Source organism: Cucurbita pepo, chromosome 3, assembly GCF_057944985.1.
Source record: "Cucurbita pepo subsp. pepo isolate OVF chromosome 3, ASM5794498v1, whole genome shotgun sequence".
In the NCBI taxonomy this organism is placed as follows: domain Eukaryota; kingdom Viridiplantae; phylum Streptophyta; class Magnoliopsida; order Cucurbitales; family Cucurbitaceae; genus Cucurbita; species Cucurbita pepo.
In genome coordinates this window covers 14,367,855-14,391,397 of record NC_141800.1, presented here as the reverse complement: position 1 = coordinate 14,391,397, position 23,543 = coordinate 14,367,855, and the positions used below count along the sequence as shown (strand labels likewise).

The following is a 23,543-nucleotide window of genomic DNA, read 5'->3' as shown; positions in this document are numbered from 1 at the left end:
CATTTAATTCATATCTATATTTTACTCTGTCAACTTCTTATCTTAAAAACTATTTCTTTTCATGTAATAATAAAATACTTTAACTTTACATTCATCTAAAAAAAAATACCCTTAACTATGAACGGAACAATTAGTACTATATTCCAAAAATACCTATGAACTTTTAAAAGTAGCATTCGTACCAAGAAAAAAATTAAAAGTTTTGAGATGATCTATGTAATGCCACAAGTCCACCGCTAGCAGATAATTGTTAGCATGCATTATGACTAATTTAATCATGAAATTTGAAATCTAAACTTAGGAAATGGAATCTTTACCTTCTATTACTTTGATATTGAATCTAATTGATTTGATTGCTGTGTTGGGACTCTGACATGATATGTATGATTATACCATGTTAAATAGACATGGTTTATGAAAAGTATTGTCGTTATTGTTCCTTAGAAGCCGGTTAGGAGGTTGGAAAACTTGTTTATGCTCCTAATTGATATTTGGACTTAATGCTATGTGACTTAATGTTATATATGATTATTTAGGAAGCCTTAGCCTATGTTTCACTTTTCCTTGGTTCTTGAGCCACCGTTAAGGTTGGTTAGGATTGTTAGGATTGTGTGGGTTGACTAATACTATGTGGGGTAACTCTAATTAGTAAACTTACCAAAACTAGAGATGGTCTACCAAGTATATAAAAATGCAATGTCGCCAACTTAGAGCTCGTAGGCATACTAGAGGGTAGTATTGAGGGAGCTTTAGTTATGCTTAGTGGAGAGTCCGTCTTGTCCTATTAAGAGCATGGAATGATGTAGAGTTAAGGATTTTTTTAAGCACCATTAGGAGAGCTTTCAGCGATCACTCAGTTGTACACAATGGAGTTATAGAAAGAATGAGAGTTATGTATAGTGAGTGACAGCTCCTCCATACCTATTAGGCTCATTCTAGAGACCGAGATAAATGAGAGCACTCCAACTAGTGTGTAGAAAACGCGATGACTAGATGGCTCATTCTTTTTATCTATGTTTTTCATATTGATCGTAGGATGCGAGTCGTGAGCGGAAGCATGGGGAGTATTTGTGGATATTGTAATATTTTGTAAACTATTTTGTATTTAAATCCTAAATTGTTTTGTTTTGTTATTTTTGTATATTCTAAATTTTATGGTTGAAATTATGTTCTTAAATCTCCAAATCGTTACTTGTGTCACCTTCTTTTTAGCCTTGTATCCACGTGACCGTCCATAATTCAAAGCCTTGAAAATTGAGTCTTTATAAAGTCTCACACGTGCCAATGAGAAGATGAGTTCCTATCGTTCAAATTTCGAAATAAACATTTAAGAGAACTACTCATGTTTCCAACGTCTTATTCAAATTCTCAAAACGGTAGACATTTCTAATCAACGCCAATGGAAAGGAGTTAGCACCCATTTAGTGAAACAAAGTCACTCCAAACAAACATTTAATTTGGAAATTTTATTAAACTTAAGACATGTACATGTTTCCTTAAAAAAAAAAAACACAACCGACAGACAAACACTGGTCTCAAAGGGACAAATGGATTTATTTTTAGGTAAACAGCTGAATACTAATTAGTGCATAAGTCAATAATACTCGAAAGGAATCAGGGTGAAGTGATTTTGTCTTGGATGGCCAACTTTTGCATATGACGTTGAGAGGGTAATTTCACATCAGTTGCCAAACCAAGAGCTTGAAGTAATAATATGACCCACCACGTGAAGTCAAATTCCCACCATTGAATCCCATGTCGAGCTGAGTATTCAAAAGCATGGTGGTTATTATGCCAACCTTCCCCACACGACACCAACCCAATCACCCTGTGTCAACATATAAACACACAATGTTAACTTAACAAGATATCAAATAAGAAATTAGTTTAGAGATGTTTAATACATAACCCATTTAATGTATGTTACCATGTTAGTATAGGAAGTAACTTTCAGTTCTTTTAAATTTTTTTTGATCATATTATTCTCAAGATCGCTCTCATTTGGATGTGATCTTGGTTCATTCATATACTGTCAGATCTCATATCTGTTGGAGAAGGGAACGAAACATTCTTTATAAGGACGTGGAAACTTCTCTCTAGTATGAGCGTTTTAAAATTTTTGAGAGAAAGCCCAAAGAGGACAATATCGGGAGAAACTTGGGCTGTTACAAATGGTATTAGAGCCAGCTTCCGGGCAGTGTACCAACAAAGAAGCTGGTACCCTAAAGGTAGTAGATTGTGAGATTCCACATCAATTGAACTTGGTTAAAGAGTGCTAGAGAGGACGCTGGGCTCCGAAAGGGAGAGAGGGGGTAGATTGTGAGATCCCATCTCGATTGGAGAGGGAAGCAAACGCATTTTAAAACCTTGAGCTGAAGTCCGAAAAGGAAAATCCAATATCTACTAAGAATGGGCTTGAACGGTTGCATATACCCGAGTATCACATAATAAATTATAGATGAATTAGACACTATAATTGAAAACAAATTTACACATTTAAAACCCACATGAAAAAAAAAAAAAAAATTAAGAAGAAGAATTGACAATACCAATTGTTCTTTGACAAATCATTGGTGTTCCATTTCCGATAGCCCCAGATGTGGCATGCTGAGTTTACGAAGAAAGCAGCGTGCAGCACACAAATAAGCCTCACTCCCTGCCATCGCCAAAGCCAAAGCATATCCATTTTGAATGTCTAATTGTAATAACCAACAATTGAAAGCAATGGTTTATTAATACTTACCATTCCCCAAACAACAAATGGAAGTCCTCCAAATCCATACAGGACCATTGCAAGAGCTATAGGATGAAGAAGGTATGTTTTTCGTAGAAACCTATAAAAACCTTGTTTTTGCAAATCCTCTACATTCTTTGGTCTTCCATACTTTAGAAACCCCACGAACCAATTGCGAGAAAGCGTTCTCTTAGCATCTCGTTCCTCAAAATCTTCGACGTATTTTGGGTAAATCTTATTAGTCAAACCATACGAGTCAAACATCCAAGTTACGTGACTAAACCAAAACCCTTCTAAAGGACTATGTGGATCTCGTTCTGTATCAACAAACTGATGGTGATATCTATGCGTACTAACCCAATCAATTGGATCTCCCTGTAACAAAACAAAAATATATAACTTAATTCAAATCGAGATACGTTTAACCTAAGATACTAAGACGATAAATTACCTGAAAGGCTTGCACTCCAAGATAAGCAAACGAGTACTCGAGCCATTTGGGAAGTTTAAAACTTCTATGAGCGAGATTTCTATGATATGAGAGCGTTATCCCAAGCACGCCTGTAGTAAAATATAGAGTAAAGGCAACCCAAAAGGCTGGCCAATTGTAGTGAAATGGGGCGAAGAGACCAAGAACATGCAAGAACAAAATTCCAGCAGCATTACGTCGGTCTAAAGTTGTCCATTTTCTGTTTAGAAATGGGCGTTTAGGGTTCACCATTGAAAATGGCTTCTTCTTATCATATTTATCTTCCACCTCTTTCCTTGTTGCTTCCATAATCAAATGGATAAGAAACAGTCAATATAAACAACGCAGCCACCTTTCTTATTCACCCTTTTCTACTTGTTCGTATATTTATAGTGAGGGTGTGGATCTCAAAAAAAAAAAAACAATAATAATAACATTAACACCCTCTACTTCAGTTAAAAAATGTAAATTTTCTTTTCAATTTTCGGTAAAGAATGTTACTTACCCCTGATGTACGGCTAGCAAATATTGTCCTCACTGACACTCTATCTTTCCTCCAATCGACGTGGGACCACTCCTAAATCCACTCCCTTTGGGGCCAACGTCCTTACTGGCACACCGCCTCGTGTCTACCTACATTGTCCGGTGTCTGGCTCTAATACCATTTGTAACGACCCAAATCTACCGGTAGCAAATATTGTCTTCTTTGGGCTTGCCTTGAAGGCTTTAAAACGCGTTTGCTACCCTTATAAGGTGGTTTGTTCTCCTCCCCAACCAATGTGGGACTTCGTGTTTGGTTCGTATATTTTAATGTTTTTTAAAAAAATTAAATATACGAATTAAACTTTTAAAAGTAGCAAGGATTTTTGATTAATTTAGGTGTTTAAAAATGTAGAAAATATGAATATGAATTAAATGGTTGCATAAGAAAATGTAGATCAGTTGGAGAATAGGGGACTATTTATGGTGGGTAGTTGGGGAGAATGGACAGACAATAAAACTGAATGCCAAGAAATGAATATAAATAAAAAAACGTCGCAATAATAATCATATTGAACTGAAGTAAGTTTTCAGATTGATACAAGAAATGAATATATAATAATAATAATAAGTATCTAAACTCATTTGAAGTTGTACGATGTTAAGTTTTCAATTTATTCTTTTAATTACAACATCTTTTTTTTACACATATCCATCAACGTTAACATATTATTGATATTGTTAGTCTGATACCAATTATTGGAATCACTTATCAACGCATACACTCAATCAAGACGAACACAAAGAACAAGAGACCGAAAATTCAAGGACGAATATTGACTAAATTTTTTATTATTGATGGTAGGTTTTGAGAGCAGACATGTATATATGGTTTTAATTTACTAAATATAACTTCCACAGATTTAATCCTACCTATATCATCTAACAAATATATCTCTATCAAATTTTTACGAAATATCTATCATATATATGTCTATCACATCAATATCTTCCAAATATATCTCTACAGACATTAGGCTCCATATCCCAATAGATATCTTATAGCATTTTGTAATTATTGTTTCGCATTTCATTTGGATTTTGACGGTAAAGATTACATTTTCTGACAACTCCATGTCAGCTTTTCGACAAATTCAATTTTGGTTTGATATCGTTCGAACGGTTTGCTACTAGTTTCAACTTTTGGGGCATTTAAGGTTAGTAGGTTTAATTTAAATTATTTGAAGTTAATTTTAAATTATTTTATGCAAAATTAGTGAGCCAATTTTGATAATAAAATTCAAAATTATGATTATGAGACTTCTTAGGTAGACCTTAAGCTAACATCAAGGGAGTAGAGACTTCCGCCTAGACCAACCAAATAAATTGATCTATTGATCTATCGTTGGCTTGGTTGGATGAATTATATTTTATATGATGATGTGTGTCCCATGACCTTTGCATGTGTCATATGTATGAATGATATGATATTCTATGTTGTTCGATGATATGTTATGTTATGCCATGTATATAAACTATGCTATAATGTGACCATGTCATGTTGTATAAAATGTTATGATATCGATAATTTATGATTTAAAAACCTCGATAAAACATGTCATGAAAGTTATGCTATGTATGAAACATTGACAGAAATTATTATTTGCATTGAGATACTTTTTCGTTATGATGAGTACAACATGTATATTCTGATTACGATATTTATGTTTCCCATAATTTTATGTTCACTCTTTTCCTTCATGGGGTCTCGCACAGCCAGTTAGCGAGTGCTAGTCCGATAAGCTAGGCCCAGGGGGTGTGCGAGCCTACCTGGTGGATCACATGTGTGGGCTAGGTGTAAAGAAGTACTACATATCCAGTCCTACCTTGATTTGAAAGTTACCTAAGGCCATGCCATGATGTTTTTAAATGATAAGTCCGCATATGTTTGCATTTTTCGACCTCAACCGTAGAGTTGCTCACAGAGTATTTGTTAAAATACTCAAACCACATGTTACTCTTATTTTTTATGTAAAAGTAAGCACACCCATATACGAATGATAATGTTGCGATGAAGGTCATGGAACATGTACTAAGATGGTTGCGTTTATGTTTGTTGAGTAGCGTCTAAGATAGTTCACAACTTGTTTATTTTATTTAAATTATGATATTATCTCCTCTTTGCTACTTACAATTATGTTGTTTTAAGGTAGCTATTATGAATGTGTCCCTAAATTTCCTTTGGGGCTGACTTGTTCCTACTCTTTGAAGTATGTTTGCATCTAAGAAATTCAACGACATTGGGTTGCGTTTTGGGTTATCAATCTAACCAACTCGAACTTTTAGATTGGTCAAAATAATTTACTCAACCCAATTCATATACACTCGAAGACCAAAGAATAATCATTGTAGCCATTATTGTAATCCATTGAATCAAAGGATTATTTGTAATCCTTATTTCGTTCATGAATCTAGGAAGATCGGTCAACATATCTTTCGGAGCAAATGCTCATTCGTTCTAGATTAGCTTACATCTATAACAATGGGACACATGAGTATTCATAATAGCATATTGCTTTTGAGTGTTTGCATTAATGTTATTATGGCTATGTATGTTATAGGAGGATACCCCAATTCAATTTAATCACTACGGCCTATAAGTCCTCGCATACCTATAGTGTAAACATAACTTAATTTGGAATTTGGATTCGATACCTTGCGTCTAAGAGTGAGAACTATCCCCATATGGAGACCCATGATCATTTCCTAAATTAGCCGATGTGGGACTTTCATCCAACACCTCTCTCTCGAACAAAGTACGTCATTTGAGGATTCTATTAATATGGCTAAGTTTAGGGTATGACTCTAATACTATATTAGATGAACACGACTCTCCACAGTGATATGATATTGTCCACTTTGAATATCAGCAGACTTTCGGCTTCCCTAAAAGGCCTCATACCAATGGAGATAATATTATTTGATTATAAACCCATGATCATTCCTTAAATTAGCCCATGTGAGATTTTCATCCAACGGGTATTAACCCTAGGACAGAAAAAGTATAGGAAAACCATCCTCAACTTTCAAATCCGGTTTGTTTAGGACATTTTTTTAAAGTAATGAGTCCAACGAGTCCAATCAACTTAAATCGAACCCTAAGTTAATTGAAATGTTAATTAAATTCTTGAACATATGCGACAACATTTTTGTATTTATGACTGTACGGCTTGCAATTCAGAATTATTGTCCATCCATAAATCCTCAACCATACACAATAAATACTCTCGTCTTCTCCAATTAATGTACATTTTCTTATGCAACCATTTAATTCATATTTATATTTTACTTTATCAACTTTTTATGGTGTGAAAGTGAAGCTGCAAATTCCAATATCAAACCTTTAGTCAAGAACATATTTTAAAAAAAAAAAACTTTTCAAAGTTTTAATAATAAATTTAAATCTTAAAAAAAAACTATCATTAAATTTTACAAAAATTTCGAAACTTTTCTCAATGGTTTGTTCAATGACCTAGCGTCTTCGCCGACACTCGTCCCCCTCTTCAATCGATGTGGAATTTCACAATCCACCCCCCTTTGGGGTCCAGCTTCCTCGCTTGCACACCATTCGGAACCTGACTCGGATCCATTTGTAACATCTTAAGGCCACCATTAACGGATAGTGTCCTCTTTGGGCTTTCCTTTTCAGACTTCCCCTCAAGATTTTTAAAATGCACTTAATAGGGAGAGGTTTCTACACTCTCATAAAGAATGTTTCGTTCCCCTCTCCAACCGGTGTGAGATCTTACGGTATATGAATGAACTAAGATCGCATCCAAATAAGAGCGATCTTTAGAATAATATGATTAAAAAATGTAAAAGAATCAATGGTTACTTCCTATACTAACATGGTGCACATTTATTTTCGGTGGCTCAATCATAGAAACTCCAAAATTAAATATGTTACGTATTAAACATCTCTAAACTAATTTCTTATTTGATATCTTGTTTAATTAACATTGTGTGTTTATATGTTGACACAGGGTGATTGGGTTGGTTTCGTGTGGGGAAGGTTGGCATAATAACCACCATGCTTTTGAATACTCAGCTCGACATGGGATTCAATGGTGGGAATTTGACTTCACGTGGTGGGTTATTACTTCAAGCTCTTGGTTTGGCAACTAATGTGAAATTACCCTCTCAACTTTGGCCATCCAAGAGTGTATGAATCATGCGTATATAATTTCGTCAAATCTTTCTTATGTAATATAATTTAAATGGAGTAATATATGGAAGTTTGTGCATTATAGATTATCAACATGATAATATAATTCTACAGCATAGCTTATAAACATGACATAACTCTACCTAACATAGCATAACAAGGCATAGTATAGTGTATCATAATGTAAATTTATGCATAATAGTAATAATCGAGACTAATTTATATTGGCATTTTCTTATAATCCACATTATTCCACATTATTCTTAGAAGCATAATTATTTCCATACAAAGCATCAGTCAAAAGAGAAGGTTCTTTTAGTTAATCTTTGGCCAATTTTTGCATATGGGTTTGAGATGGCAATTTGACATGAGTAGCCACTCCAATGGCTTGAAGAAACACAATAACATACCAACCAGGGTCAAATTGCCACCATTCAATGCCCAACCTAGCTGAATACTCAAAAGCATGGTGATTACTGTGCCAACCTTCTCCAAATAGAAGCAAATTCACCACCCTGTGGAGGAAAACACAAAAATATTATAATATTGTAATTTTGATAGGTGTGTCTATACAAACATAACTTAGTGGATAAGACACTAATCACTATCTTAAAAATGGACACTTCAATCTTCTATTTTTGTCATGATTTGTATAAGTTTGATCATATTTTACTCCAAATTGATTTAAAGATGAGCTCAAGATACATACCAATTGTTTGTGGATAAATTATTTGTTTTCCACGGTCGTTTTCCCCACATGTGACATATTGAATTTGCCGAAGAAATTGCATGTAAATTTATTACCATTCTCACACACTGCCTCACAAAAAAATAAGGTGTCACATTTGACAAATTATCATAAACAAATGAAGATAGACGTGTTTTTTTGTTACCGTTCCCCAAATGAAGAAAGGAGCGCCTCCAATGCTATAAAGTATGACCGCAAGAGCAATTGGATGATATATGTATGTTTTGCGAAGAAACCTATAGAATGTTTGCTTCTCCAAATCCCTTTCAATCATTTTACTTGCACTTTCATCAATCTCTTGAAGGTACCAAATAAGATGGCTGAACCAAAACCCATTAATTGGACTATGTGGGTCTTTTTCAGTATCAACGAATTGATGATGATATCTATGCGTGTTCACCCAAGCGATTGGATTGCCCTATTTAAAAAATATATAAAATATTTAAAACATAACATATTAATCAAGTAAAAGAAAAAATGAGTTAAATGTCAAACCTGAAATGCATGAACTCCACAATAAGCAAACAAGTATTCAAGCCATCTAGGAAGTTTGAAACTCTTATGTGAAAGATTTCGATGATACGAAATAGTGACACCGAAGAGACCTGTAATAATATATAGGATAATACAAATCGAAACGGCAGCCTTATTAATTTGAAATGGTGCGAAAACACAAAGTAAATGCAAAATGAATACAAGAAGAGCCAATTTTTTGTCTATCTTGGTTCCTTTTCTCTTCCCCAATGACAATGGAGGTTCTACCATTCTCTTTGGTTGTGTTGGTGCATCCATTCGAGTGGGGTTGCTCTAGTTGAGGAAGCCTCGCCACCTCTTGCATACATATTTATAGTGCAATTCTAAATAATTTAAGGCTCTTCCTAGCTTATTCAAGTGCAATAGTTATAGGTTAGATGAGGAAAATATGCCTAATTCAACATGGTCCATTATGATGATGATTATGAAAAGATAGATAATTCATAGCAATAATAATATTAATAGCAACAATAATAATGACAAAATAATCCTAATTTATTAAACATTTGGAATAACTAAACTAAATTATTATTTTCAGTTTTTTAAACGTGAATCTTGGTCCATTTTTTCTTCCCAAATGACATTGGAGGCTTCACTACCACCTCTTGCATATGTATTTATAGTTCAATTTTTAAGTCTCAAAGTAGAAATTTAAGTCTCTTCCAATTAAATGTATAGATTATTTAAGTGCAATATAATCTTGATTAGGAGGAGATCGATAGATAGATACATGCATAGTTATATCTAGTAGTTACAATAATACTTATAATGACACTAATAATGATAATTTATTACGTTTAAAATAATTATTTTCACTTATTTTTAAAACAAACATAGAACAACGCATTGTTGAGTAAGCAATGATGTGAGATTCCACATTGGTTGGAGAGGAGAACGAAACACCCTTTATAAGGGTGTGGAAACCTCTCCCTAGCAGACCGTTTTAAAAATTTTGAGGAGAAATTCGAAAGGGAAAGCTCAAAGAAGACAATATCTACTAGTGGTGAGCTTGAGCTGTTATAAATATTGATGTAATGTCCCCCTTACCAAATTGGAGTTAATAGTATTGCTCCGTTTATTTATAATACGATGTAATATTTTAAGACTAATTGAAAGGGTATTATATAAGCAATATATTTTGTTTTAGAAAAAAAATATATATATATATTTACATCATTAATGGTAATTAATTAAATTTGCTATTAGAATTAAATTATAAAATAAAAAATTTATATTTGATGCATAGTGTAACGACTTGGACCATTTGGAAGACATGTACCTCTTTAAAAAGCATTTGGTAGACATGTGTTTTAACCAAACAAACCAAACACTACTAGCTTTATTTGAAAAATACAATTAATTCCATCCATAGTGTTAAGGATATTTAGTAATAAATTATACTTTCCCGTATATATTATATTTGATATTTTATTATAAGGCAAATATTAGATATTTGCCTTATTACCATAGGTATCTTTCCATTTATTGTTATTTCCATTTATTACTATTTCCATATCTTGTAATTTATTTGATTATAAATAAGATAACTTTCACACCATTTAGGTGTGGTGGATTAATCAAACATTCACATGGTATCAGAGCCATTTTGGTTTAGCAACCCGGATTCTTTCTTTTCAATGGCTTTTGAAATCTTCTACTGTTCTTCTCCACCACCCCTGCTGGCTTTGACACCGCAGGAGCAGTCTTCATGGCTACCGCAGGCGGAGCTGATTAATTACTCTTCGGCTCCACCCTATTGACCTCCAAATCATCCTTCACCATACTCTGTACATACAACCTCACCTTTTCCAAATATAGTCTCTTTCATTTTCTTCTCAATTTTCCCTTTATCCTTCATCCTTCACAGAAACCCTAATCTTAGGATCTTCATCAGCATTTCTCTTCGGAAATATACAGAATCTCGATAAGCCTATCGACCTTTTGCAGAGATTTACCTTTGGCACTGGCATCTTCGCCAACCAAGTTGCTGCCGCCCTTCTCGCCAAAATTGGCTCCTTCGCCCCAATGTGGCGACTCTTCCGGCTGCCCTTCTTGCCAAAATTGGCTCCTTCGCCCAATGTGGCGACTCTTCCGGCTTCAACATTGTCTTTATCCCTTGCTCTAGGTTTCCCCTTCTACTTCTTGGGGTTAGACATATTCTCACCAGAGCCAAGGCAACATCGTCGCTGAGCGACAATCCCTGTTTATGGGTTAGACATATTCTCGTCGAAGCCAAGGCAGCATCGCCGCTGAGCGGCGATCCCTCTGCAATTCTCGATGGCCAAGAAAGTGTTTCTTTACGCCTCATCTGAACCAGGTTGTTGACATCTTCACGAAAAGTGTTTCTCAACCTCTTTGAATTTTTCAGATCCAAGCTTCACGTTCGTTCAAATCCGACGCTCAGCTTGCGGTGGGGTGTTAAGGATATTTAGTAATAAATTATACTTTCCCGTATATATTATATTTGATATTTTATTATAAGGCAAATATTAGATATTTGCCTTATTACCATAGGTATCTTTCCATTTATTGTTATTTCCATTTATTACTATTTCCATATCTTGTAATTTATTTGATTATAAATAAGATAACTTTCACACCATTTAGGTGTGGTGGATTAATCAAACATTCACACATAGCTATCCCATGGTTAATGGGATTAATCACTCATCACCTATCTATCGAGGATTAGCTCAACCCTAATCGGTGCATAAAGACAAAGACTACTGAACTATATGTTGGTCATCAGTTCTAAATTATGATTATGGGACTCATTAGGTGGAATTAGATTTCACGAAGTAGCTTTAAGTTAGTATTAAAGGAGCTTGGTGATTTCGGTTTAGGCCAACCAAGTAAGTAGTTTTACGGTTGGCTTAGTTGGTTGGATGATTTGTTTGTTGTATGAGTGACACATGCCCTATGGCTCCTGCATGTATCTTGGTTTATGATTATTTGACGTGTGTTATATTATGTTTATATTATGATATATGTTATGTCATGTTGCAACTTATGCAATATTATCAATTACCCTATGATATGATTATGCTACGTCATGTAACTATGTTATGTTGTTGATGTTGTATGATACATAAACAACCATATGTCACACCATGTAAATTATGTTAATACGTTCGCTATGCCTATGAGATATTAAAAAGTTATGTATGTTAATCATGAAAGATATGACAAGTATTATGTATGTATATCTTAGAGTAACGTCATGTCATACAAAATTGGATGTATAACTTGCATTATAAGTGTGTAACGACTCAAGATTTTTACTGTCATCATAGCATAATCATTTTTGTCCGAAAATAAGCATTTACAACTTCATCATAAAACATAAACTTTATCTAAAAACACTCTAATGGACTAAGGCGTTTGAAAACATCTTTAAAACAACACAACGAAATATTAAATGAAATAAATAATCATTAAAATTAAAAATATCATATCCTAACCTAAGTCTAAGGCGCTTACACATGTGAGTCGTGTGTAGATGAGTACTATCCATCCAATTGTTTGGATTGAAGGCCACCTAAGAGACTGATTTTAATTATAGGTCCCTATTCATGATTGTATGTATTTGAATTCATTGATCCCAATAACCGAGTCACTTATGGAGTATTTCTTAAAATATTAAAGTCATGTATTACTCTTATATTTCAGGTAAAAGCAAGTCACTCCTATATGGCGAACGACGGTATCACATCAAAGACCATGAACCTACATAGGGTAGTTACATTTCTTTTCATAGATCTTAGGTTAGTATAGGACATTGCTTTTTTAACATTTTTCCTAGTTTTATTTTTAATTTACTTTGTGTTGTTTTGAGACTCTTTTATAAACGTACAAGTCAATGACATCGTTTTATGAAGTTGTCTTAAATGAATGTTTCAGCATAAAAAAATTGTGTCATGCATGGAGCAGCGACTCTAAGTCAGTAGAAAATTGAGGTCGTTATAAGGTGGATTAGAGATAAATTCGGGGAAGGGGGTGGGACGTTGTTACAATTTGTGAATTGTTCTATATTCGGATTAGGAAGTTTTTTTTTTTTTTTTCACCTTTTGAATCTTATAACATTTTGGGATAATGATCATAAAATGAACACAAAATTAAACACAAAAACATCCAAGGTCATAATGTAAATTGTTGCATAAAGATTGATTATAATAGTAGCACCAATTTATATTGGCATTTTTTTTAATTCCACATTCTCAAACATTTTTTCTAGAAGCATAATTATTTCTATTTAAAACATCACTTAAAGAAAGGCTTCTTTTAGATACTCTTTGGCCAACTTTTGCATATGGGTTTGAGATGGCAATTTGACATGAGTAGCCACTCCAATGGCTTGAAGAAACACAATAACATACCAACCAGGGTCATATTGCCACCATTCAATCCCCATCCTAGCTGAATACTCAAAGGCATGGTGATTATTATGCCAACCTTCTCCAAATGCAAGAAAACTCATACACCTATGGAAAATAAAACCCACAAAAGTTTTAATAAACAGCAAAGATATAGGTCTATTATTAGTATATAAACATTGATTACTTAATAAATATATACTTTAATTATTATTTACTAGTATTGTTATATATCTTTAAAATTAATTATGTTCAAATATCATTTTGTTTAATTCTAATTTCGTTTATGTATCCTGAAATGTATAATTTTTTTACCTTTACTGAGTTAATAGGTAAAATAAATTGACTATTTTAAGATTTATTGAGAGCACCGTGACTAAATTTATATATTTAAAAGTATAAGAAGGGTCAAAATACACCTAACAAAATAATATTTTAACAAAACATATCAATATTCATATTGGATATAAATATTATCATTTCATGATTATTAACTCATAAGAAGACTAGTATGGAACGTAGAAATGGTTGGAAATACAATTTCCGTATGCTTATACACAAAGTGAACAGTATCATATTATTGTGGAGATTCGTGATTCATAACATGGTATACCATGTCTTTTACTTAGTCATGTCAATAGAATCTTTAAGTGTTAGAAAAAAAAGTTGTGAATCTTGAAAGTGTAGTCAAAAGTTGATAATTGTTATTAATTTTGATACGTGGGTCGACATAAATATAATTTTGTGGATAAGACATTAATTACTACCTTGACAATCTATTGCTTAATCTTCCATTTCTGTAATAGGTAGTATTACGATGAAACAAATACTCATACAATATATGAATTTCATCATCTTTTACTCAATATTGATAATGCAAGATACATACCAATTGTTTGTAGATAAATCATTTGTTTTCCACGGTTGTTTTCCCCACATATGACATAATGAATTCACCAAGTATGTCGTGTGTAAAAGCATTACCGTTCTCACACACTGCTTAACAAAAAAAATAATGTGTCACTTTTTTTTTTCTCTCCGGTCTAATAAAAACTATATCTAAGAACTTTAAAATCATATCTTATGGGTTTCATTTGCTTATAACTCAAACCAATTTTCCAAAAATAGACTGCTAAAGTCCTTAAGAGTCTTATTTTTTAAAAATTGAAGTAAAAACTTGAAAGTAATCAATTAAATTAACATACCATATAGATATACAAGTAAAAGAAATTAGATAAACGATGACAGAGGTGATCTTTTTTACCGTTCCCCAAATGAAGTAAGGCAAGCCTCCAATGCCATAGAGTATGAGTGCAAGAGCAATTGGATGAAGAACATATGTTTCGCGAATAAACCTATAGAAAGTTTGCTTCTCCAAATCACAAGCATTATCCAATTTTCGATGCCTTCCAATCATTTCACTTATGCTTCCATTGCTCTCGTAAAGAAACCAAGTAATGTAACTAAACCAAAACCCATGGATTGGACTATGTGGGTCTTGTTCGGTATCAACAAATTGATGATGATATCTATGCGTGCTCACCCAATTGATTGGATCACCCTAAAATTTTATGAAACATTAAAAGACAACACATGTATTTATATGCTTTAAAATTAACTTGTAATAGCAAAAGAATAAAGTGTGTTAAATGTCAAACCTGAAAGGCATGAACTCCACAATAAGCAAACGAGTATTCAAGCCATTTAGGAATTTTGAAACTTTTGTGTGAAAGATTTCGATGATACGAAATAGTAATACCAAAGAGACCTGTGATGATAAATAAGGCAAAACAGATCGAGAGTGCACCTCGATTCATTTGAAATGGTGCAAAAATGCAAAGAAAATGCAAAACGAAAAACGCAAACACTACTTTTTTGTCTATTTCGGTCCATCTTTTCTTCCCAAATGACATTGGAGGGTTCACAATTCGCTTTGGGTCTCTTGATGTATCCATTAGAGTGGGGTTGCTCTAGTTGAGGAGGCTTCACCACCACCTCTTGCATATGTATTTATAGTGCAACTTTTAAGTCTCAATGTAAAAATTTAAGACTCTTCCAACTAAATGTATAGCTTATTTAAGTGCAATATACCTACTTCAAAATCATCAAATATAATATTGATTATGAAAATATGGATAAATACGTAGCTATGTATAATAATAATAATTTATTATACATTTAAACTAATTATTTTCATTTTTCTTTTAAAAAAAAACAAATATATCATATTGAACTATTAACTTTAGCCTATCTTCAAATGGCGTTTGGATAGTTGAGTTGGATTATAAACTGAAGGTTAATCCGGTGGTGTTTAGGGGGTTGAGTTCTAAAGTCGAAATTTAGGATGTTATTGTTTGGGGGAGCTAAGTTGGTGGAGTTCTGTAATAGGAGTGCTTAATTGGATTGAATTTTGAAATTTGAGTTTCATAAGTCAAAATTAGAGAAACATTTGAACTAATAACTATACACCAAAAGTGTTTGGTTCCATTTCTGGTTTGCAAATTTACAATTACAATCAAACTGATATTTGAATCAAAATCTTCATTGTTCTTGTATGAACAAGATTTTACTCTTCAAGCTCAATATCACCCTTACAATCCCACCCGATCACTGGATTAAAATCATACCCATGTCAAAATCGAAATTTAAAAAGAAACCCGCTTGAAATTCTGGAGGGACAGAAGGAAACAACAAACAAAGAAGGAACCGCTCTTCTTAGAATGAATCAAAATCATTGATGTAATGGTCTGAGTCCAGGAGAGATAGAGATGTGGATTAGGCCCTTACCTGATAATGTCTTCCAACAGGGAATAAGCCGAAATCGAAGAAGACAGATTGAGTTCACTCATTCGCATGTGTCACACGTTCGGAGTAGTGATGTATTGACTTTAACTCGATCTATTTCGTGATTGGATGAGTGTTCTATGGGGGTGTTTAGGCAGGCCTTATTGAGAAGTCAGAGTGGAGCGCTTGATATTGTCTTCTTTAGGTTTTTCCTTTCGTGCTTTCCTTTAAAGTTTTTAAAATACGTCTGCTAAGAAAGTTTCCACAAACTTATAAAGGGTGCTTCGTTCTCCTCTCCAACCGATGTGGGATCTCACAATCCACTCCGTTCGGGACCAACGTTCTCGCTGATACTTGTTCCCTTATCCAATCGATATGGGACCCTCCAGTCCACATACTTAGAAGCCAATTTCTATGTTGTGGATTCCAGGGTCCACCAAAATAATCGATGTAAGTTTTAGAGTAATAGATGCTATGGACGATAGAGAAAACGAGTAAGTTGGAAAGTGGAAATTGATGGAATTAGTTATTAAATGGGGAAGCTACCATGTTGGTGGACCAAAAGGATTTGGGTTCAAATATTTTACCCAACCCCACCCAACCTAACCTAACCTAACTTAGTGATGGACCGAAAGACGAATTAATTTTTGTAGGACCAAACAATGAATTTGTGATACCATTTATGCCTTATAAAATAGCTATATTCATGGCGTCCATTAAGAATAATCAATCTTATTAACTGTATGTATTATGAAAAAAAAAACTTTAGTGTAATAATCTGACTTTGATACGAAATACTTAATCTCTTTTTTATAAATTTGTTAATTAAGATAGATCAATATTTCACTAGACATTCGATCTTAGTCCGAATTGAGCTATGAATTCTTGACTATGAAAATTTATCCTTTGATTTGCAGGTGTGAAAATGACTTTTGTAGTAATTCAATATGTCTACCAATTTTAGAGATATGGCTAAATAGAGAGTTGAAAACATAATTTTACTAGATAAAATCAAGCTATTCTCATACAGACAAAGTATATGAATAGTTCCCGGGTGTGGATTTAGGGAATTGAAAATTGGGGAACATTCCCTCTCATTAGTCTGAAAAGGATTTAGTTTGTTCATTAAAGCATCAATGATATTTAAGGTGAAAGATACAACTGTAGTAGTAAAACATACTTTTGATCTAGTTGTAATTAGGATCAACTAGTAAAGAATTAAATTTTCTGTAATGATTATATCAATGAACAAAACTTGTCCTACAATGGAGAATTTAATTAATTAAATTTGTTTCATTAGAGGTTATAATTCGCACGTCATATGATCCTCTTGTTGCCTCATAGTAATACTATAAGAGCAATCATGAAGATATAATAGTTAGAAAATACTAAAAAGAATTAAAAGTTATTATATATATATACTAAAACGATGTACATCCTTTTTTCAGTGGGTCAATCATAGTAACTCCAAGGTTAAGTACGCTATGTTGGGTAATTCTTTAGGAATTTTCCTTAGATGCATGCGAGTGAGGACAAACCATCATGAAAAGAGTCGTGTTGGTATGTGGGGATAGTCTTCACTCTTAGAATCGAGGAGTAAGTAACATGACCATGTCGCACGAGATGTAGGGGAATATCGAGGCTATCAAGTGCTAAATTTGGATTTGGGTGGCCTCTTGAAATTTTTTTAGGATACATGTGAGTGAGAACAAAAAAATGCTGGAATGACTCGTATTAGTCCATAAAGAACGACAAGAGCCCAAGTGGCTCCCGCCACAAGGAATATAGAGAAGAGAGACGTCTTGAAAGAAAAAAAAAAAAAAAAAAAAAAAACAGAGAAGGGAAACAAAGCATAGCAATCACATCCCGTATCATTTACGTATTATTTCATAGTAGTCTACCTATACGGTCTATGACACGTGCGAAACAATGAGCACATGTCAACATACAACATTGAATTCATAACCTAACGAAGGTAGGCCCATTTACATGGTTGGCCTTAGCCGGCGTTCTCCCTAATTAATTTATGTAAGCTCCCGCTCTTCAAAAGCGTTCCAAACTATCACCGATTGTCATTTTCTGTTAGATCGTTCGTAGGAATACCTTTTAATGATGTTACAGGCCACCAGAGACTTTAGTAGACGGGTCTTAGTTGACCGAGAGCGAGCCTTATATACGTGTCTGAAAATTGAGATAAGCATATAATGAGTCAATAGTCTACGCTTGAAGCAACTGAAATACCTTTTAATGAACAAAAGATCCTAGTAAAAAAACTAGAAGACATTGGTGAATAAAACTTAAGAATGACGAAAAAGATGATTAATTAAAATTGTAAAGTACAAGTTAGCTACTTATTGAATAACTTGAATAACTTAATTATTCATCGAAATTATTTTAATTTTTCTTTTCAGATAGGCATAATGTTGAGTGATCAAGACGATGAAGTAGCTGAGTTAGAGACTATAGAGAATCCTATTTAGATCGGACTCTATTTTTTAGTACATTAACTTTTATTGTTTGTGAACTTATAAAGGGTGCTTTGAGTAGGTAAAGTATTCTATAGTTTTATGTTTATGGAATGTAACACACTTGTTTTACTCCATTTATGTTTATGCTTTATGGTTTTATTTTAAAAATAAATTATCTGTGTTAATAGTAACATCTATTATTCGACTTTCGATAAACCTGCGTTATATAAGAGGATAGTCTTTACTATTAAAAACAAGAAGTAACTTGACCGAGCCATCCTATTTTTAGTGTGATTAGTTCTTTCTCAGTTAATTAATTTATAGGACAATAATTTTTTATAAAAAATAGGAATAAACCTCTACAATTTCGGTAGAGAACCAAGTTATTTTTGGAAGTAATATTATTTCCACGTAAAACATCACTCAAAGAGAGGATCCTTTTACTTAATCTTTAGCCAACTTTTGCATATGGCTTTGGGATGGTAATTTGACATGAGTGGCCACTCCAATGGCTTCAAGAAACCTAATAACATACCAACCAGGATCATATTCCCACCATTCAATGCCAATCCTAGCTGAATACTCAAAAGCATGGTGATTACTGTGCCTACCTTCTCCAAATAGAAGCAAATTCACCACCCTGTGGAGGAAAACACAAAAATATTATAATAAATAGCAAAATATAGTTCTATGATTTATATAAACATTATTATTCCATAATCATTTAATAATAACAAGACTATAAATTGCAATAATCCATTTATGAAACAACTAATTATATTTGTAATTTTGATACGTACGTCGATACATGCATAACTTAGTGGATAAGACACTAATCACATTCTTAAAAGTCGATGGTTCAATGTTCTATTGAATTCAAATCACAAAAGGAAAATATTATTAAGATGAAATAAAAATTTATGCAATAAACAAGTTTGATCATATTTTACTCAAAATTGAGATTCATCCAAGATACATACCAATTGTTTCTAGATAAGTCAGTTTGTTTTCCATGGTTGTTTTCCCCACATATGACATATTGAATTCATCAAGAATGTGGCATGTAAAATCATTACCGTTCTCACACTATTCAACAAAAAAAATAAAATAATGTGTCACGTTTTTTAGAACGATATATACCTTTAATTGAGTAATTAATTTCCATAAACATAAAGCTAAAAAAGTAAAGTTATTTGTTACCGTTCCCTAAATGAAGAAAGGAGTGCCTCCAATGCTATAAAGTATGGCTGCTAGAGTAATTGGATGAAATATATATGTTTTGCGAAGAAACCTATAGAATGTTTGCTTCTCCAAATCGCCAACGTTATCCAATTTCCGATCACTCTTATGAAGGAACCAAGTAAGATGACTAAACCAAAATTCATTAATTGGACTATGCGGGTCTGTTTCGGTATCAACAAAATGATGATGACATCTATGCGTACTCACCCAATAGATTGGATCACCCTATTTAAAGAAAAAAAAAAAAAACATAAATCTTGATAAACTTTAGGTTGGATCAATTTGTTTTTAAATCCGTCACCAAACCTCAAAGGCATGAAGTCCACAATAAGCAAACAAGTATTCAAGCCATTTGGAAAGTTTGAAACTCTTATGTGAAAAAATCGTAATGTCGAAGAGACCCGTGATAATATATAAAGTAAAACAAATTGGAAGTGCACCCGAATTGATTTGAAAGGGTGCAAAGATACAAAGAAAATGCAAAAAGAAAAAAAACAAAAGCCAATTTTTTTGTCTATCTTTGGTTCTCTTGATGCATCCATTGGAGTGGGCGTTGCTCTAGTTGAGGCAACTTCACCACCTCTTGCATGCGTATTTATAGTGCAATTTTAAATCACAATATAATAGTTTAAGGCACTTCCAACTAAATGTCTAGCTTATTTAAGTGCAATAGATATAGGTTAAGGCACACATACCTACTTGAACAGATAGGTACGTACATAACTTTATAGTAATATTAATAACACTAATAATCATAATTTATTATATAGTTGAAACAAGTAATAAGTAATAATAAACCTAATTCATTATAAGTTTAAAATGGTAACAACCTTCTTTTAGAACATAATTTGGATGTTATGGATGTTACCACACGAATGTTATTGTAACATTCGAGCTAGGAAGATATAAACTTTCATCATTTTTCTTTTTGAATTTCAAATTAACAAATTTTATTTAGGATTTTAGAAGTTGAATATCATAAGTAAAAATTTTAAAGTATAAAATAAAATGAGAGAGAAAAGAAAAGTCAAAAGTCAATGATCAAAAGTCGAAGAGCAGGTCATTTTCTACATTTAACTCAATAGATAACTTATGAGTTACAATTTTGGAATATTGAGGAGAAAGGAATAAAAGAAAGTACTAGTTATTGGAGTAAATACCTCCATATGAGTTAACTTAGAGTTAATTTTTGGCTAGCCTCCTCAAAAGTTTCTCATTTTTTGGGCTTTGAATAACTAGAATCGGTCAATAATCGAGGAAGAACTGAAGATATTATTTGTCGGTTTAAGAACACCGATTTTGTTTAGATCCGAGTGTTTAGGTGATTACTTGCTTCTGAATATTGTTCATTTTGATTTGAGAAATTATTTTGAATACATATTGTGAAGGAAGCTGGGAGAAAACTGCTCGAAAGATCGATTTTCAATTAAGGTCCAAAAGTAGTACAAATTCAAGCAAATACTTGAGTTCTTTTCGTATCGATAGTTATTCTCGCAACTTGAACTCCAAGGGAACTGACGACCATATGTCCAAGTCTATTGTGCCGTAGACTTGAATTAGAAATACTCTCACCAACAACAACCATGTTTATACACGCAGTCTTGTATAAGGTTTCGGATTTTGTGCCACATGCGATCACCCTAGCATCTTTCATAATCTTCCACGAACTCTTCCGAAACTCTACAGTCTTATGGTATCAAAGCCCTTCTGGTTTAGCAACCCTGATTCTTTCTTTTCAATGGCTTATAAATCATCTACTATTCTTCTCCGCCACCCCTGCTGGCTTTGATGCCACAGGTGCAGTCTCCATGGCAGCCGCAGGCAGAGCCGATTGATTACTCTTCGGCTCCTTTCTTTTGACCTCCAAATCACCCTTTGCCATATGTACATACAACCTCACATTTTCCAAACATAGCCTCTCTCATTTTCTTCCCAATTTTCCCTTCATCCTTCATCCTTCACAGAAACCCTAATCTTAGAATCTTCATCAACATTCCTCTTCAAAAATATATAGAATCTTGATAAGCCCATCGACCTTATGCAGAGATTTACCTTTGGAATTGGGCGCCGCACTGGCCTCTTCACCAACCAAGTTGCCGCCGTCCTTCTCGCCAAAATTGGCTCCTTCGCCCAATGTGGCGACTCTTCCTGCTGCCCTTCTTGCCATAATTGGCTCCTTCGCCCAATGTGGCGACTCTTCCGACTTCAACATTGTCTTTATCCCTTGCTCTAGGTTTCCCCTTCTACTTCTTGGGGTTAGACATATTCTCACCAGAGCCAAGGCAGCATCGTAGCTAAGTGACAATCCCTCTTCATGGGTTAGACATATTCTCGCCCAAGCCAAGGCGGCATCGCCGCTGAGCAGCGATACCTCTGCAATTTTCGATGGCGAAGAAAGTGTTTCTCTACGCCTCCTTTGAACCAGGTTGTTGACATCTTCACGAAAAGTGTTTCTCAACCACTTTGAATTTTTCAGATCCAAGCTTCACGTTCGTTCAAATCTGACGCTCAGCTTGCGGTGGGGTGTTAAGGATATTTAGTAATAAATTATAGTTTACCATATATATTATATTTGATATTTTATTATAGGGCAAATATCTATATTTGCCTTATTACCATGAGTATCTTTCAATTTATTGATATTTCCATATCGTAGTAATTTATTTGATTATAAATAAGATAACTTTCACACCTAGATTGTGCGGTGGATTAATCAAACATTAACACTATAGTATATCCTGTGCTACCCAACTGACCAATAGAGATTAGGTTATTCTTGAGATCATGAATATATCTAATATTCTTTAATGCTCATTGATTTTATGGGGGAGTTTTTATTCCAACATCCCCTCTCCTTCAATCTCCAAGATTTTGTTGCCGGCAAGATGCATCTTCTCAAAATTTTCAGATTTGAAATTTCGAAACAATTCTTTATTTGGAGATGAACAAAAGGATGCATTTGAATACAAAATCTAGAATTTAATCGGGTTGCCACGCTAAGGGTTAGAGTTTCCCAATGTTTTCCAGTACATTTCTAGAATATTCATCATGGCTAGATTTGTAATTCTGGTTATTATTGAGTTTTGTATAATTTGTTAGAGTATCCAATATTATCATTTATTATATATAACTATTTACTATATATAGTTTTATTATGTATAATCACTGAGTAAGCTATAAATATGTGTCAGACTCTATAACCTAACATTTAGAAACAAAGGAAAATAAATCGATAATAAGAGGATTGACGATAAAGAAGGAGGCATCATCCGAGTATGAATATTGTATACAAACCCAAGAAGTATACCTTCTAATTAATATCATTATTTCTTTGGTTTAAAAGTTCTCTTCAAGGTTTTTTTGTTTTTTTAAAAATTATATTTACTTTATTTCATTGTATTGGCAATTCAAACTTAGAAGTATATTTTTTAATCGGTTAAATTATACACAAATTAATAACTTCTTTTCTACCTTTTAAATAATGAA

At 33.4% G+C, this 23,543-nt stretch overlaps 3 protein-coding genes across 3 annotated transcripts; all 3 read right to left on the bottom strand.

Annotated features, from left to right (window-relative positions):
• Positions 1 to 1,447: 1,447 nt before the first annotated feature.
• On the bottom strand, positions 1,448 to 3,576 carry LOC111791262 (palmitoyl-monogalactosyldiacylglycerol delta-7 desaturase, chloroplastic-like). Its single transcript, XM_023672533.2, has 4 exons — positions 3,186 to 3,576; positions 2,744 to 3,109; positions 2,550 to 2,656; positions 1,448 to 1,828 (listed from the first exon to the last, which is right to left on the bottom strand). Exons 1-4 carry the CDS (start codon positions 3,510 to 3,512, stop codon positions 1,615 to 1,617), a joined length of 1,014 nt encoding a protein of 337 aa, XP_023528301.1. The 5' UTR covers positions 3,513 to 3,576; the 3' UTR covers positions 1,448 to 1,614.
• Positions 3,577 to 7,969: 4,393 nt separating this feature from the next.
• On the bottom strand, positions 7,970 to 9,459 carry LOC111791453 (palmitoyl-monogalactosyldiacylglycerol delta-7 desaturase, chloroplastic-like). The gene is made up of 4 exons (XM_023672805.2): positions 9,152 to 9,459; positions 8,802 to 9,074; positions 8,618 to 8,724; positions 7,970 to 8,423 (listed from the first exon to the last, which is right to left on the bottom strand). The coding sequence occupies exons 1-4, from the start codon at positions 9,446 to 9,448 to the stop codon at positions 8,228 to 8,230; spliced, it is 873 nt and encodes a 290-aa protein (XP_023528573.2). The 5' UTR covers positions 9,449 to 9,459; the 3' UTR covers positions 7,970 to 8,227.
• Positions 9,460 to 13,325: 3,866 nt separating this feature from the next.
• LOC111791331 (palmitoyl-monogalactosyldiacylglycerol delta-7 desaturase, chloroplastic-like) lies at positions 13,326 to 15,539 on the bottom strand. The gene is made up of 4 exons (XM_023672622.2): positions 15,222 to 15,539; positions 14,828 to 15,124; positions 14,453 to 14,559; positions 13,326 to 13,671 (listed from the first exon to the last, which is right to left on the bottom strand). The coding sequence occupies exons 1-4, from the start codon at positions 15,516 to 15,518 to the stop codon at positions 13,455 to 13,457; spliced, it is 918 nt and encodes a 305-aa protein (XP_023528390.1). The 5' UTR covers positions 15,519 to 15,539; the 3' UTR covers positions 13,326 to 13,454.
• Positions 15,540 to 23,543: the final 8,004 nt, after the last annotated feature.